At 36.5% G+C, this 16,977-nt stretch overlaps 1 protein-coding gene across 4 annotated transcripts in view; it reads right to left on the bottom strand.

The window, feature by feature from the left end:
* EPHA7 (EPH receptor A7) overlaps positions 1 to 16,977 on the bottom strand; it is a gene marked incomplete at both ends in the record, with an annotated part of 170,756 nt that overhangs the window by 25,860 nt on the left and 127,919 nt on the right. For 3 of the 4 annotated variants that reach the window (XM_082305526.1, XM_082305529.1, XM_082305527.1), the window contains 5 exons: positions 2,207 to 2,332; positions 6,291 to 6,346; positions 7,041 to 7,149; positions 13,022 to 13,190; positions 16,597 to 16,721. In XM_082305526.1, the coding sequence (XP_082161652.1) occupies positions 2,207 to 2,332; positions 6,291 to 6,346; positions 7,041 to 7,149; positions 13,022 to 13,190; positions 16,597 to 16,721 (585 nt within the window). The remainder of the gene's footprint in view (positions 1 to 2,206; positions 2,333 to 6,290; positions 6,347 to 7,040; positions 7,150 to 13,021; positions 13,191 to 16,596; positions 16,722 to 16,977) is intronic. The other variant, XM_082305528.1, reaches the window with a different exon arrangement.

Below are 16,977 nucleotides of genomic sequence, written 5' to 3'. Positions count from 1 at the left end.
GGTGCGGCCTCACCAGTGCTGAGTACAGGGGCACTATCACCTCCATGGTCCTGCTGGACACTAAGGCTTAACTCCTTTCCAGCTCTCTGTGATCTGATTTTGATTGATTTCCAAAAGCAGATCACTCACACTCAGGCAAATCGGAAACTTGACCTTGTATGTTATGCATTTCAGGCCAGGATGCTAGCCAATGAACTGCTTTTATTCCCAAGAAAATAGTATATTCAGCCGAAATGATGCCCAAAAAGGATCTGGAAAATATGTCATTAAGAGTGGGAATACTGCACAGCCACACGGCCACTAGCTCAGCACGTCAACAAGGAAGAGACTGAAACAAAGGATGTGTGGTACGAGAAGGGACTCAACATAGTGGACACCATATTCTGTATCTGACAGGTGCCCGCAGCAGGATGGTAATGAAAACATTGGCAAGGAAAGAAAATATCCCTCATGCAAATTGAGTACAAGCAACTTGCACCGTTTGTCTGAGAGAGACATGGCACTACTCAATAGTTGCTGTGGCCAGCACTGCTGACGCATATTGAGAGTGCTAAGTGGCTTTTCTGGTGCTGTCACTAGTAGAAATTCTATATTCTTCTTTGATGTATGAGTTTCAGCTGCTTCTTCAGCTCTTTAACATTCTGTTTTTCCTGGACTGGATTTCATTTCACTCCTATTTGCTATTTACATCAACAGGTTAAAGCCATAGCTGAACTCCATATACAATATGCTTTCACCATAGCACTTCTAATTAACTTTCTTCAGAATGACTACTAACACACGTTAGTTTTTTTGCTCTCAGTTATACTCATTAAAATCAAGAATAAACTCATCTGCAGTCAACAAAAACTTACATTGGGGAATTACGCTGTCATAACAGTGAAAATACATTTTAAACTGTATATTTGCTACCAAAGCGTTTTCAGCATTTTGCTCAGAAAGCATCGGCAAAGTCCAATTGAATATATCTTTGTGCTCTGAACTGTTGTTATGCTGATAGTTTTTTAACCGAAAGCAAAAGATAAAGCTCAGTAATTTTTCTGTGCTAATCTTGAATTTAAATCTTGTATATTGTGTATTTATTAGAAGAGATGCTGCCATTCTAGCACCACAAAAATTACTAGTTAGCAAGGGCTGGATACTTATGCTCTTACTCATCCAAAGGAATAATTTGCTCAGCAGTGTTGTTAATTTCCATGGTACTACTCCTTGATTAAGACATGATTCAACATGAGTAAGGTTACTTTAAAGAAGCATTGTGAATTCTAAGTGTAAAGATTTTTTTACAGGTAAACCAGCTTCTTTTAGAGATATTTCTTCTCTTTTTAAATAATACCACAGTATGTAATTCACAGTGCCTGCCAAACTACAGGGTGATTTTAAAAGTATTCTACTAATACTTTTATAAAACAACAGGAAAGCAAAAGAACATTTCCTCCAGGAATCCAAAGTATTTGATATTTTTCTTACCCACAGAAACTTAATTTCACTACATGGAGTAGTGCAATAAAAATGTCACATATCTTATTAATGTAAACAAATGAAACTGCCTTTTTAGAGCATGAACACCATGGCTTAAGTAGGTGGTAGACAGTTCAAGAGGAAGAAAAGCAATGTAATGTTGGTGTAATTATAATCAGTCATGAGAAGTTAAACAATAACTTTTTGTATTCATAAAATATCAAAAAGAAAAATGGTAGAACAAAAAACAGCCTTAGGGAAGATTTTGTTATACAGAAACAAGACCTTCATAGTCTCTATTTAAGATTTTGTGCTGCAGACAGTTTTCTTTACTCACATGAACAAAAATTCAGAGGTCAAAAAGCCCTCTTGCAAAAGGAAAACGAGCAGAATTTGCACTCATGGCTAACGCCTTTACTCTGACAGTAAATAATAAGCAGTAAAACTTCCTCCCTCCCCCCAATTACATTTTTAACAGCAGATACAGAATTAGAAACCCACAAGGTTTCAATGTCAAGCAAAACTCTTCATTTACTTATTTATTTGGGGTTTTTGTTGTTTTTTTTTCTCCCCTGTTTGTTTTTACATTTTAGAAGCGAGTGCAGCTTCATTGCTCCTAACCACTCTGGCAAATGCAAAAAGTTCTTCTATACTTGAGGTATAATTATTTGCCTGTCATTATGATGTATGAGTTTCGATCCTGGCTAAATGGAACAGTTGAATCAGGAAGCCACGGCAGCCTTACCTGCACCAATCACACGCTCAATTTTAATACAAGAGGCATCTAGCTCCTTGGCGAATTGATGGACAGCTCTATTTGGGTCCTCGTAGGTTTCAGGGTCAATGTAGGTTTTGGTGCCTGGAAATTTAACTGTAATGATGTAAGAAAGCATGACTGTGATGAAGCAAAGGCACTTATTGTGCAGTCAGCCCAGGAATTTCATTATGCAGAGTGCTCCTTGGAAGAGTGAACCTGCTTCCACACTGCCTGAGTCAGAGCCGCTCTGAGAGGCAACCCTAGTTTTAGGCATCATCTGCAAGCATGCTGACACAAGTACACAATTCCATCTCTAAAAATGACTAACATTAGCACCTGCATCTCCATCTTGAAGTGAAAGAAGTAATAAATATCAAATAGCGCTCAATGGAATAAAATGCAAGGGTTGAGTGGGAGCAAAAATAAAGCAGGGGAAGGGGTATAAGAGCAGCAGAGGAGGTGAATCTTTCTTTTCTGTGTAAGGAACGCTTATCCTCTTTTCCCAGGTTGCATAAACAAGATTTCTTTATGTTATCTCTGTCTTCTAATGGGATTTGAAAGGCTCCTCGAACTACTTCAATTTGCTTAAACTATTGAATATAATATTATTTACAGACGGTGGCAATAGCCAAGCTAAACTATTCACAGCACTTAGAATTTATATCCTTGGGTATGTTTCTTGCACTAGAATATGAACATGAGAAACACTTGTAGTCAACTTGTAAAGGCACAGGGAGGGAAAGTGGGCTCTGTGGCACAATTACTCCCTTTCTCAAGCACCTAAGTGAATAATACGCAGCAACTTGGTTTCTCCTTCCTCTTTCTCCGGTATAGCACTTAGTGCAATTCAGGCAGTGTAGCGCTCTGGCCAGCATGTAGTTTTTTCCCTTAGTTTGCTGCTGATTCAGGAAAATTATTATTTGCCCTTCTGGTGAAAGTAGAAACTTCTGGTGAATGTAGAGCAACCCTGGAAATCTATTAACCGCAGAATTTTTATGAAATAAATTTGGCTTACAAGGATTACACTCCACAGCTTTAATTAAAACAGTGAATTACAACTCAATACGAAAATGCAAGAATGTTCCTCTGCTAATTGATATACTGATATACAAGAATAGGGTCAAAAGTCAATACAAAACAAATAATTTGTGGTTGCTTTGTAATCTTTTAATTGAACACAAAATATTTTACATTTGAAAATATATTGAAAAATAGCTTAGTAATCATGTGTATTTATGTTTCAGTTGGTATTACTGCCCAAAAAAACCCCAAACCCTCATAAAAAAAGCTAGACAAATTGTTTGAGGAATGTAATGAATTTACATCCAGAGAAATTATTTGAAATTTTGCCCAGATGTTATTAACTGCCATATTATGTATTTAAACAGATATTCTTCCAATTGTATTGATAATGATACAAATTTTTAAAATTATAAATATTTATTTCTTAAAAACCAAAAAGACCCAGGGAACTGAGAAGAAAGCAATAGGTTAACCTCCTATAATAGCACTTTCAGGCAGGGAGATGGAGAATGAGCCATCCTCTTGTGTTTGTGATAAGGGGTCTGGATTGGATGTAACCTTGCGAATCTCAAATGGGCCTCTGATGGTTCTTTATTCAAGCTGTCATAAAACATTTTGACAGGCCAAGGCTATCCTGGCATACCAACATGAAATAGTGCTGGCCTGAATTTGAAGACATTGTTAGAAGAAAATGGTAGGAGGAAACCAAATATAAATCTGAATTGCTTGACTAAACTCCATTGTACTTGTATCTTTAAGTGTAGCACTTGAGGTCACAAAGAGTTGAGGGGGACTGAAATGAAATATATGATACTCTATTAAATACAGTGCTTTAAAACCTGCTTTAAAAAAATGGTTCCTTATAAGTTTTTGTGTTAAGTAAGTGTTTGTTGTAAGTTACGTTTTTGAAAATCCAATCTGGTACCTCATTACAGAAGAAGATTGTCTAGATGTTATGGAGCAGAAGAACACCAAACTGGTGTTCACGGCTCTGTGACCAAGCTGGTGACCACAGCACTGGGTTCTGTCTCATTCTGTACATGGTTACCAAATAAAATTGAACTAAACCTTCAATCAACAGACGATGAAAAACTAGCTTGGCAAACAGTGACTTATATTTGGTGCTATGATTTTAAAAAGACTCTGTATGCTAACTGTTCTGACTGATTTGCTGGATAACCAGATTTCTTGAAAGTAAAATGAGGGAAATGAGCACTTATAAAGTCTCACCATTTCTGGATCAACTATTAATCATTAAGTGGAAGCTTTCATATTAATTCATTTACACTTTCACAGAAACAAAATATGTCACAGATAATGGAGATGAGGAAAGGAATTATTTAGCTAGCATATTCCTTTTGTTTATATACTGAAATACAAGAATACATAGTTGATCTTTTCCTTCAAGGACATAATGGGAATTTTAAAAGTGAAAGCAGTAGCTCTTCTGAAGACGTGAAAAGCTTATAATGCATCTATGAGAGGCAAATTTCAAATCCATCACTCCCAGAATAGTAACATTTAAATAACATCAGATTTTTGATGAATTCTTTAAAATCAGCTGCACTGCAAAGTGCATGATAAATAATTCTTATCCCATTATTATTTTCCACCTTTCTTGCACAGATTATGAATTGATTGACTAAAGCCGCAATGATGTCACTACTTAGTTTAACACTCACTGCATTTAAATGAAATTATTTATGTAGCAACACACCTAAACTCAGAGAGCATGAACAAATACCAGCTGATCTGATTTTTTCGGGGCAGAGAGGTGAAACAGAAACCTTGATCTGATTTCGAGTGGAGCTTTGGCTAGAACTACTTGTTTAAAGAGGTGTGCATTGAGAAGATGCTACAAATTTGTGACTAGTGGCTACTTCATTCTCCATGTGACATTACATTCTGATAACCGTTCATGATTTTAACATATGTAAAATAAGATAAATCATATTGCTTTCATAAAAAAATCTGATGGATTTAAGCTCCAGCTGCAATTATTGGTAGACAACAAAGGCTACATACAGCATAGCATGACTAAATGGCAAGTTCTATTGATATGAGAGTTATCAGGTATGGGAGATGACTGGAAACCCAGGCATTGTTTTGTGTCAGAACTTATATTCAGTTTAATTCTATTATGTGATTTTGCAATTTTGGATGCTCAAAATCAATTTGCTACTTAGTTTTACCATATTTCCTGAGTCAATGACTGATTCTAAAAGAAATTAAAACATTTTTAATTTCTCATGTCAAAATGATATTACAACTGAAATGAGAAAGGGCTAAAATAAGAAAGTTTTTTAAACAATATTTTGGTAAAACTGAAACTATTCTTGCATAAGCCTTCCTCCGCCCCCCCCCCCCCCAAATTTTCAGTTGTCGTTAACCCAAGAAAGACATATTTTATTGACTTTTCCTAGGGTTCTAGTATAAGTTCAGATGGTAGCTGTGATTTCAACAAAAGAGGGTTTAGGTGCTGCTCTTAGCTAGGCAAGCGATTCTAGAACAGAGAACAGTGAAGATGTAGCTGACCTTTTCATATTAAATATTCTATTTTTAATGACATTATGTTTTGTAAATATTGATGCCACAGTATTCATAGTAGCAGAAAACAGCTTTTGAGCAGAACAGCTTCATTGTTAGGGTGATGCAGTGACCCACACTTTCTTAATCTGAAGTTTGCCTGAGGTAAAGATCATATAGTTACTTAGCCAAAGGTCTCTCAAATACTGCACCTCAGAGGGATCATTAGGACGGTGTGAAACATGTATTCAAAGCAACCAAAAGCAAAAAAATATGCAGAACGAAAACAACCGTGTATCATACACATGTATAGAAATAAAACTGTCTGTGTGAGCAATGTTGACTTTAATCTGCATTCTTTTTGTGTAGGTCACATATTTACAGTGTTTAACTTCCCACTTGCTATTTACATAGCATTTTTGAATGTCTTATGGCTTTGTCTTTCATGGAGTGTTGTTTTAGTATTGTCTATACTATTGCAGTTGGGAATTTTTGAAAGGGGGAAAAAAAGCAAAACACTTACAATGAAAGTAAAGTTCTTCATCTCCTTCTTGATCAGCTTTGCTATAGCCACAATGCCTGAAAAGAAAGACGCCAGTTTTACTGGTAAATAATGATTTACTTCCTCACCTCTGAAGTCCTGACAACATCACTTTTGCAGGCTGGGATTTTCAGGCACTGAGCACCTAATTCCTGTAGGCCCTTTGAAAGTTTCAGCTATATTTCTCTTGACAGCAGAGTTTTAAATAAATCATGAACAGTTGCAATCAAAAGGCTTTTGTATCAAATACCAGTTGGGACAGGTCCTAAAGAGAAAATTCTAGTTCTTGTGAAAAGCTTCTACGGATAAAACAGGATTAAAGATCTTGAAAGTAGAACACAGTTTTACATGAGGGTATTCTTAAATTTACTGCTGTGCCTCTTTTTCTTGAATGTAAAAAGTCATTTAAAGGATGATCAGATAAAGTGTCAGACTTCTCCACGTGAGAAAACTGAACAGAAAGAGGGACTTTTAGGAGTACAGGTAAAGAACCTGCTGGGGGTTCCTTTTACAGCACATTTACATAGGACAAAAAGAACATCTTGATTTAAGTGTGTCTTGCCAAAGTAAAAGGACAAACTGTATAATTGATAATGGGATTTAAACAAAAATTGTCCTTACTAAAAATTACTTCTGTTTCAGTTTTGCAAATTACCATCCAAGATTAGACTATGCCTCAGGAGTTCACAAGAGTGGGGTCAGATGCACTTATGCCTATGCAAGGTACAATACCTTCGCCCGATGATGAATCCAAACACCATGAAGACCAGAATGATGGTTCCTGCCACAGCAACCACAGCTATGATAATAACAGGATTCTGTTCACTGGAAACAGCCGTGGCTACAAACAGAGCACAGAGCAGAGATTAGTTTAAAATTATTCCCTACAAAGGAACTGCAAAACATTAAGTCAACCTTCATGAATTGCAAACTGTTTACATTTTCAGTTGCCGGAAACAATTAAATTGATAAAGTTAGTCTAAAGAAGGGCCTCCATTGGAAATTCATCCAAATGCTGGATGAGTTAATGATTGTCTACAGGGAATGAAAAGGAGCTATGCTGGAATTGACTTGGTCAAAGCGGTACAGCCATTAGCCGAAAGCCAGCACCAGCCACTTCCACTCCCTCTGACTGCTATGCTGCCTTCTGTGTTGCTCAGTGGTTGACTCCTTCCTAAAAGTGAAGACCTGGATATCCCTATAAGGGGGCACAGTAGGAGAATAATCCCTGAAGAGCTCTGCTGATAGCCTTCCCTGTAAAACTGGTTGATATGACTTTGATGGCATATTTTTATCTCTTACTGTTATTAATCATTGTTAATCACTATTATTACTTATCATTTATTTCTGTTAGCAATGAAAAGGTGCTTCCACATATACAAAATGGAATTCTCCATACTTCAGAGAATTTATGTGCTAAAATAGCCATACATTATCACTCTTTTTATTCAGATATGCCAATGCTATTAATATATGCAAATGTATGCATGTCACAGTAATGTAAACTGAAGATGTAAATACTTTGCTTGAGAAACCTCAAGGTTTGTTAAATACATTGCTTGCCCAACATCTAATGAGGGTGGCCATATACTCAGTCTCATTAAATGAGTTCAGCTCTACCAAACTCTATGGAGTTACGCTGGTTTGTAACAGTGAGAATCTAGCCCAAGAGACTGAGAATAAAGAAGGAGACATCAGGCAGTGATGCTGAGCAAGGGACTGTGAAAGTGTGAGTCATCTAGAAGCAGCAGAGAGATAAAAGAGGAGGGAAAAAAAAAACGGAAACTCAACTGATAGCTGATTAACTAAATTGTAGATGGTATGTTAATATGTTTAACTGCTGGTAGTTGTAACTGAACAGGAATGTCTACACAAGGATTTTATGAATTCCGCAGAATTAGGTTCCTGTTGTAGACTTCAGAGGTTCCCATAGAAACAAACAAACCAGTCTTTTCTTTGCTCTGCCTTGGGAGAAGTGAGCCACTCATCATGATTTATTTGTCACTGACACTGACCTGTACCAGCTGCTTTGCCCCCCAAAATAACAAATCCCTTGTTATTCTACACAGATATTGAATAATATGCATTAAGGAGAAATTTCCTCCCTGCCCCCCAGTTTCATTTCCTAAAGAAACTTTGTAATTTTTCTATGTTCTGCCTAATGCAGGTAAGGAAGACCTCATTATTCGTGTTGGTCTTTAAATGAAAAGAGCAAATGCTTATTTTTGAGTAGCTATAACTTTCTGAGATACCCAGATCAGTAAGATGCTACCACAGGCCTGCATATATTCCACTTGTGGAACTTTTAGGAAATCAGTGGTCACTATCTCAAGCAAGAGTGTAGGGATATAAGTAATACAACTCAGTTCCTGTGACATCACCAGGCCATCAAAGCAGACAATCCGAAGCACGGGAAATGTCAAATTTAGGTAAAATACAGCATTTCCTAAAACTGTTCCCTTCTCTCTTTGAACTTCAGTGCAAACCTCACTTGGAAGTCAAGAAGACTTGTGACAGCATCCTGTCACAATGGCCAGGGTGCAAAGCTGCATCTATTTATCAGAGTTTGGAAAAATACCCACCCCAGCATGTCACCAAATCTAGCAGGCAAGTTGAGTGCATAGAGGTTGCCATATGTGAGTGGGTTGCTCTGCAGAACTGCCTCACAGATTTTGGGTACTGGGACATTCTGGAAGCAAGCTGAGGGCTGTTATTTGGGCTCTGGAAAATGTTAGGGGCATGGTACACTGGCCAACTGGTAAGACAGGTGGGATGCAATGTATGATGTATTTTTACATCTTTAAAAAAAAAAAAAAAAAGGTCTGATTGGGGGTATGGTCTGGTATGAATTCAGTGACAGCAGTCTAAGACATCTGCCTCTGTTCACATACTCTGTGCTGCTTCTCCCTTCTGTGTAATGAACTCAGACTGTTAGTGTAAGGGTGAATGAAGACCCAGCTTCTGGAATAATCACTGGGGTTTGGCAGAAATAAAGATGCTATAGTGTCCTTAGAAGAATGATTTTAGGGTGCAGATGATCCTTTCAGGGGGTGTATGGCATAGTTACCTGTCACTGGTGCTGCCACAGTGGTGATGGCAGGGAACCACCAGCAGAACAGGAAACTCTGCCCTTTGCTTTAAGCTGTGCTCAGACTCAGAGCAAGACAGGGACCTGATACTTGGGCAATCAGGTACAGGTGATACCTAATCTGACATTATGATATTTGCATATTCAAATGAATGGGGCAACACTTAATTTAAAGGAGTTAAAACCACCATTTAAGTACATGGTTGGAGGGATGGGGAATGGATATCCAAACACCCTGGAGGATTTTAAAAAGATCAGCTGTAAAAGCTGTGCTGCTCCTCCAGCAACATTTTCTCATGCAAGCAACCTGAAATGTATGATTTGCAGAAAAGAATTCCTGATGAAGTCCACCATGAAACCTTTAATGATAAATTGGATTCGTGTAGGCCAAATATCACTTTCTTAAATATTGTTCTTTCTGTCTTCTATAAAAATTTGTAGTAGTGTTGTTTCAGACATTAGGAATAATTTTACATCTGCACATTACTTCAGACTTGCTTGATTTAAACTGTTGCATGGCAAAAGGAAAAAGCAAACTCTCTTCATGCCAGGTTGTGCTGAGTCCTTGTACTTTAACAGTGAGAGCTGTAACAAGTGGCAAACCCCTTCAATTATAAGAAGCACAGAATCATCTTTAGATTCACTACAAGTGAATTCAGCTACAAGTCATTTCACATAACTTAAATACTTCAATGAATCAAAAGATAAAATTACCACTTAAGTGGTAATATAAATAAAAAATAAATCTATGAATTTATATGTTCTTTCTGAGGGACTTCTGTCTCTAATAACCAGTAATAATTCCAACAAAAAAAAAAACCCGATTAAAGTACTTTGATCTGTGTCAAACACAGTACAGAATAGAAATATCCTGCCTTTATAAAGCATTTTTACTTCATAATTTTGTAATTTTTATATAAATATGTATGCAATGCCCATGTATTTTATGTGCAAATACAGGTATAAAATATGCATATTTTACATATCAGATAATATTAATATAATATTATAAATATTGGAAAAATACCCACCCCAGCCTGTCACCTAATCTAACAGGCAAGTTGAGTGCATAGAGGTTGCCATATGTGAGTGGGTTGCTCTGCAGAACTGCCTCACAGATTTTGGGTCGTTCCTCAAATATTGAAAAGTGGCCATGCAGTTTCTATTACAATTCAGAAACTGGAGCATAATACAAAAATCTACTTAATCAACAGCACCAACCAAAAGGTGCCAACCAGTTGACGTGCCTGGAGAAATTCAGATAAGCAACGTGACTAGTTGACTGTGATGGTCACTATATATATTCTTACATATATATATGTGTGTGTGTGTGTCTATATACTCTCGCTATATATATATTCTTAAAATACTTTGGCATATTTAAAAGCTACATTCAGAATCTACTGCAATAATGAGAAGCCAATGCCTCTTAACTGTAGCATAGCACTAGTTTACTGCTTACCTGTACAGTACTTGAAGTATATATCCTAAAAATGATCCAATAAAGGTCTTCCTTTAAAATGTTAACAAAAGAGTAATTTGATGAGCCTACAAGTTCTGATAAAACTACAAATAAAATATGAGAAACAAATATTTGTGTGTAAAACAATTCTAGAAGAATTTAAGGGAATTTACTATCTTTTTACCAACATTTTAATTATTTCTGAAAACCACATATGGAAAATTGTGAATGCTTATTCTTGATGGGAATTACATTCTATAATGTCCTCTCAAGATAATGGAAAATATGCCACTTTTAAAATTTTCTTTAATGAAAGCACAGGACATTTTACATGGCATGCCAAAATACAAAGCTGGCCTGTGATAAGAGAAAAATCTGCTGTGCATACTGACCAAGTATGTCATTGGTTTATATGCTGTTTTTCATCATGAGCATGAGCATGGTCAGCGATGCATTTATTCTAGGATTTCCTAATCTCTCATATGTCAACGAAACCCAAGTTAAGACTGTTTACCTCTGAAATTATCTTTGCTAATCTTAGCGGCTACCAGTATGCTTACATTCAGTATATTAAAAATACTCAGGTAATTAAGGAAATGTTGGAGAAATATTTTGGTCTACTAATTTTAAACCACTATGGACAATAAATTAGCTAATTAGCAGAAATTTATGACAGATTATGACAGACTTAATTTGTTTTCCAGAAATCTACTCAAAATAAGAAATTACTTCTGGCTGTACCTCAGGTTCCCATTCTACAAAATGGGGATTCTGCTGCTGATTCTTTCTAAAGCAGAACTCTATGGATGGAAAGCATGCTATCAGACACAGAGCTAATAATATTAGTAATAACAGTTTATTGCTGCTATTATGATAATTACTATTTCAATTATGCCTATTAGACATGTGCTATTATTCATTATTGATAGTTTTCAAATTCTGTGTGGAATAAAGGTGGAATCAAGACCTAACTACTGTGTTTTAAGAATACCCACAAATTATTCAGGTGACATCTGGCTGCAATTGATAAGATGCAATAGTGTGTGTCCACACCTTAGATATGCTGCACAAAGCACAGAGAGCAGAGTTGGCATCCATACCCTTTGAACCTGTAGGCTATGTACCCTCAGCTCCAAATCTGGCTGACTTCTTGCTGTCAGGCGAATCGACCTGAAGAAAATTACTCAAAACAGAGTAACAAAATTTGGGTCTGACAGAGCAGTGAAGCTGCCAGGGACTCAGGCAGTTCTCATGAGTGGGCTCACAGCTGCCAGGTCTCAGTGATGCAAGAGTTTCTTTCTGAAGACCCAAAATGTGGAAGATTTCTCTAAGCATGCATGCACATATCTACATTGGTGAGGAAAAAAGGTATCATCAGTGTGATTTTTAGACAAATAAGGGCACAAGATTTGTTTCAGCATCAAGGAAAGAGCATGCTCTCCCAAAATGTTATCCCTTTGCTGAGATGTCACAGCCAGATTCTCTGGTGTACTGTACTGAAAGAGTTTGTACTTCAGCTTCATACTCTCCATTGTGAGGGTTTTTGAGAAGCTGTTTTTTCTTTACACAGCTTACAACTTATTACATGAGCCTTAAAGAAACCTAGTATCTTTGAGACCTCTGTTTCTTTACTAAACCAAGTTGAAACTAGCCAATGAACTCAAAAGACACTAAGGATGGACATACAGCTTAAACAAGACACACACATAAACAAAACTATGAAAAGTTTTTTCAGGAAATCAAACAGAGAAAAAGTGATCTGGAGAAGCCTCTTTGGGCTGAAATCTCCTCTTGCCTCCTCTCCCCAGTTACAGAAGAATCTAGTAGATTTATTCAGCTCACCACTACTCAGTTCTCCTGTGGGGAGAAAGAGGTGTGCATTTGAATGAAAAAAAATATTTTTCTTTGTGTTAGAAGAACATCAGAGCAGAAGAACCTGATATGTTACAAATCTTCTCCAGCTAATTATAAGAGTGTAATTTGTAGTTCTATGGTAAAACAACTAATTGAAGCTCATCCTTCAAAATACAGTGACAAAAATCCACCTTCATGTAGAACTTCATTCTTTCTAGTTTTAATAATACTGCCTATGACTCTTTCCTTTGTTGCTTTACTTACTACTTCTACTGAAAGTGTTAATTTCCTATAAATCTAATTGTTTACCTGTGGCTTCTTCTAGTGTGGCAACATCCAGTCTGGGGCTGTAATTTCCATAACCAGCAGCAGTAAAAGCACGAATCTGGAAAACATACACTGTTCCTGGCTTTAAGTTATTAATAGAAGCTGAAGTGGACTTGGTTTTCACTGTTGAATAGGTCCTCTCCCTTTGATCCTGGAAACAATAAGGCAAAAGATTAAATGACATTTACAGGTCAGATTTTATCATGGTTGCACATCAGCAACTGACAGACAGCCCGGGTAGTTTATTTCAATTTGTTGAATGCTTTTTTTCCCACATAGAGAATAGAGTGTTCTCTGTGGAGTGTTACAAAACACTGTCAATGCAATGAGGAGCTCTAAGTGTAACATAAAATTCAAATGGGATGCTCATGTTGTTACTCATAAAACATCCAGACATAAAATGATTGTTTCTTTGGCTCTGATTACATTTTGTAAAATTTTGATGAGAAAATAGCTTGACCACAGCTTTCCAGGGGTATCCGTGGGGTCTAAACAGTTCAAGGACAGGACAATCTGTTCTTCATGGTGAGAATGTCTTCCCTTGTTACCTTCCAAAACCTTTAAAAAATACAATACTGCCAATGTATAACTGTCTGGATTTTGCACCAAATTCTGAGGTCCTTAACTCAGTTTTCACTTAGTTTTTTTTTCCTCTGGCTTTAGTCTTTTCTCAGGTTTTGACTCTATGGCATCAAGAAGAACCCAGGGAAAGAAGCTCATTGACACCCCCAAAATTTGAAGCTGTAAGATTACAAACCCTATGAGTAATAACTCACTTTCAAATACTACAAAAGCTGTATCACAGATCATTAGAGTATTCAAAAGGCTGTACTTATTCATCACATTTACTCATCCAGATTATCTTTCAGCATAGATATGTGCAGCCCTGTTGATTTTCAGTGGCAGATGCAACCCTGATTTGAAGGGCAGAAGAGATGAATTAACCAACCATCTGAATGCACCACATGACCAGAGAAGCACGAGCCATACGAGGCAGTGCTAATGAGATGGATACAGAGGGAAGGAATAAATCTGTAACTCATTTCAATAGCACTTTGCCAGCTAAAAATGATGGAGAACTTTCCCCTTCGCAGTCAGTAAAGCAGCAAAGGCTTTTGCTAAAATACAGGGTTAAATACAACATACATGATTTCTTTTCTGAGATTCAGTAGTGGCTTCTCCTTGGTCTTGCCCAGTCTGTAATGTGAGCAAGCCCACTGGCTCGGCTAGCAACAATTTTTCACATCTTCTCCAAGAGGGTTTAAATTATCTGCAAGTGAGGACCATGGTGGAATGTATGTTGGTATGTGAGAAAGAACAAGAATGTCTGAGATGAAAAACAAGTGTAAAGAAACCATAAACAGTCAGGTTTGGGACTGTAAGCCACAGTGGAATTTCAGAGTTTGGGTTTTGATGCATAAATGAGGCTTATTTGAATTGCCAACAGTTCTTGCATTCAAAATAAATAAATAACAAAGAAATAAAAATAACCTGTGCTAGAAATCTCACAGGACAGGCTTACTTGGGAGATTTCAGGCAGTTTCCATTCCAGTCCTACCCAGAAGTGAGAGGTGAAAAAACCACTTATCAGAAAATTTCAGAACCACAAAAATGTTTGATTTAATTTGGCTCCAAAAGGAGCTGATATTTCAGATCTTTTTTTTTTTGTTTTAAACTAATGGAACAAAACTTAAACTGCCTCTGTCATTCTGAGCAAGAAGCTTATGAAGTACTTTTCAAGCTGAATTTCATTATCTTGGAAGGCATGCATGCATTTAAGTATTTGTGTTAAAATCATCTCCCTGAATTAAAGGTATATAGTTCAGTTTATCTGTTACTGTTTGTAGGATAAGCTTCTTATTCTGTTTTATTAATTTCACTGTAATAAGTATGATACCGGTAAGTTTCTTTCCATTACAAAAGAAGTTTAACATCAGTCCTTGTCTTTGCAAACATAGGAAACTGGCAATGAAATTCTGCTGCTTATTTAAAGTAACGTGAATACATAGGGAAAATAATAAAAGCTACATTCTAAAGGTTATAATGTTATGAAAAGTCTAGTATCTTGAGCATTTCTCTGTCATTTTCCACTATCTATTTAAATTATTTATTTCATTTTAACAGATTAGAAACTACTCTGCATATAAAAAGAAACAAGTTTTTTGGTTTGCAGTTTGGGTTTTTGAGGGTATTTTTTGTGTGGAGAACAGTTTTGCCTTTGGTAAATATGTAAACTTTTTTTTTTTTTTTTAAATGTATGGACTTTATTCGTGTGTGTGTGTGTGCACACATGATTTAGGAAGAAAAATTACCTGCTAAAATTAGTAAAATTCCTTTTAAAAAATTGTTTAGCTATCTGTACATATCCAGGAAATTTTGTTATAAGAGTTAGCATCAACAAATAAACATTTTATTCCCTTCCCCAAATCATATAAAGATCTTTTGATAAGTATATTTGTGTAATTCAGCATTGAAAATTAGATGTGACACTTGATATTAAATCCAATCTGGTCTGAATTTACCTAATTCCACGTTACCTACTAAGCTGACATGCTCTTTTTGATATAGAGATACTGTTACCTTATTTGCAGAGATGAAATGTCTTCACAGGTGATCACAAAGGAACTCCTTTGTTCATTTCTTTGCATTTTAACTCTTTCTTTTTTCTCCCAGAATTTTTTATAAAAATTAGGAATATGTTATGTGCTATGGTAAATTTCCCAGGGAATCTGGAGGAGCCACACTTAGTCTGGGTCCCATGATGAACATGTAGCTGCACAACCTGCCTTCACTCTGCTTTCATTCAGCTTATGGTTGCATGTGGCCCTACTTATATGCTTGTCAGAATTTTTTTATTCTGGAGTACTTCAAAGTTATCATGAGTGAAGCCCTAGACACACTGAAATGAATGGCAAAACTCTGACTGACATCAATAAGATTGCAATTTCACTCTAGCAGAAACAGAGATCACTTCATCTACTATTGAAAAGCAGCCCTCAATTCATTATTGTGTTGAGAGAACAAGCGGAAAATAAATCTCACAATGTTGGGACTTTTTAAAAGGACAAATAAGGAATATTTATCAGCTGAAACTGTAGGAAGTGCTTTGGAAGTTTTCAGACATCAAGTCGAAGCGGCCCAGATCATAAGGAAATACCAAATGCAGTCAAGAGTTGTATTTGATATACCATCTCAAGACTGGAATTACAGTGACACAGAAGGAAATGAAACAAGCTACACAATGTAGAAGAGACAGGAAAATGACAAATATCATGATAAAATATGCAAGTCCAAAAACAATTAAAAAAAAAGTTGAAAAAAAGGCAGATTTCAAGCGGATATTTCATTTTTAGGGTACCAAAATAAAATATATGGGACATATGACAGCAATAATAATTGCAGGGATTTGCTAGTTATTAAAAACAAGCAAAATCACTGTGACTTTGAAGAGACAGAATAGTTGATAGCTGATGGCTTTAACATTGTTCCACAACACAGTGAGCCAACATGAAGCAAACAGCACATTGTTGTACATTACAGATAACCTTAGCACTTACTTTCTCATAATACTTGATTTCATATTCAGTAATGACTCCATTGGGATGTTCTGGTTCCTGCCAGGAAAGCTCCACGCTCCTCTGCAGCACTCTCTCTTTCATTACTCCACTAACTTGCGAGGGAGCTGTTTGGACAAGATGTGTCAATAAATAAAAAAGCAAATTTGTTGGATGCCTAAAATCAAATGTCATTACTGATCCACCCCATGCTGAGCCACTTTCATTAAGCTAAAAGAAAGCACCTTTTCATAGCTCACAATTCAAAGCTAATGAATATTCAAGCAGGGCCTTATTACTGTTCATAAACTTAGAATGGAAATCGAATTAAAGTGCAAACAGCAAAAAGTGGCATTGTTCAAGTTAGTGCAAAACTGAGATTGA

The sequence above is a fragment of the Platalea leucorodia genome (genome assembly GCF_965183815.1).
Source record: "Platalea leucorodia genome assembly, chromosome: 3".
NCBI classification, from domain to species: domain Eukaryota; kingdom Metazoa; phylum Chordata; class Aves; order Pelecaniformes; family Threskiornithidae; genus Platalea; species Platalea leucorodia.
The sequence above is the reverse complement of the archived record's forward strand: the minus strand, read 5'-3'. Positions and strand labels throughout refer to the sequence as shown.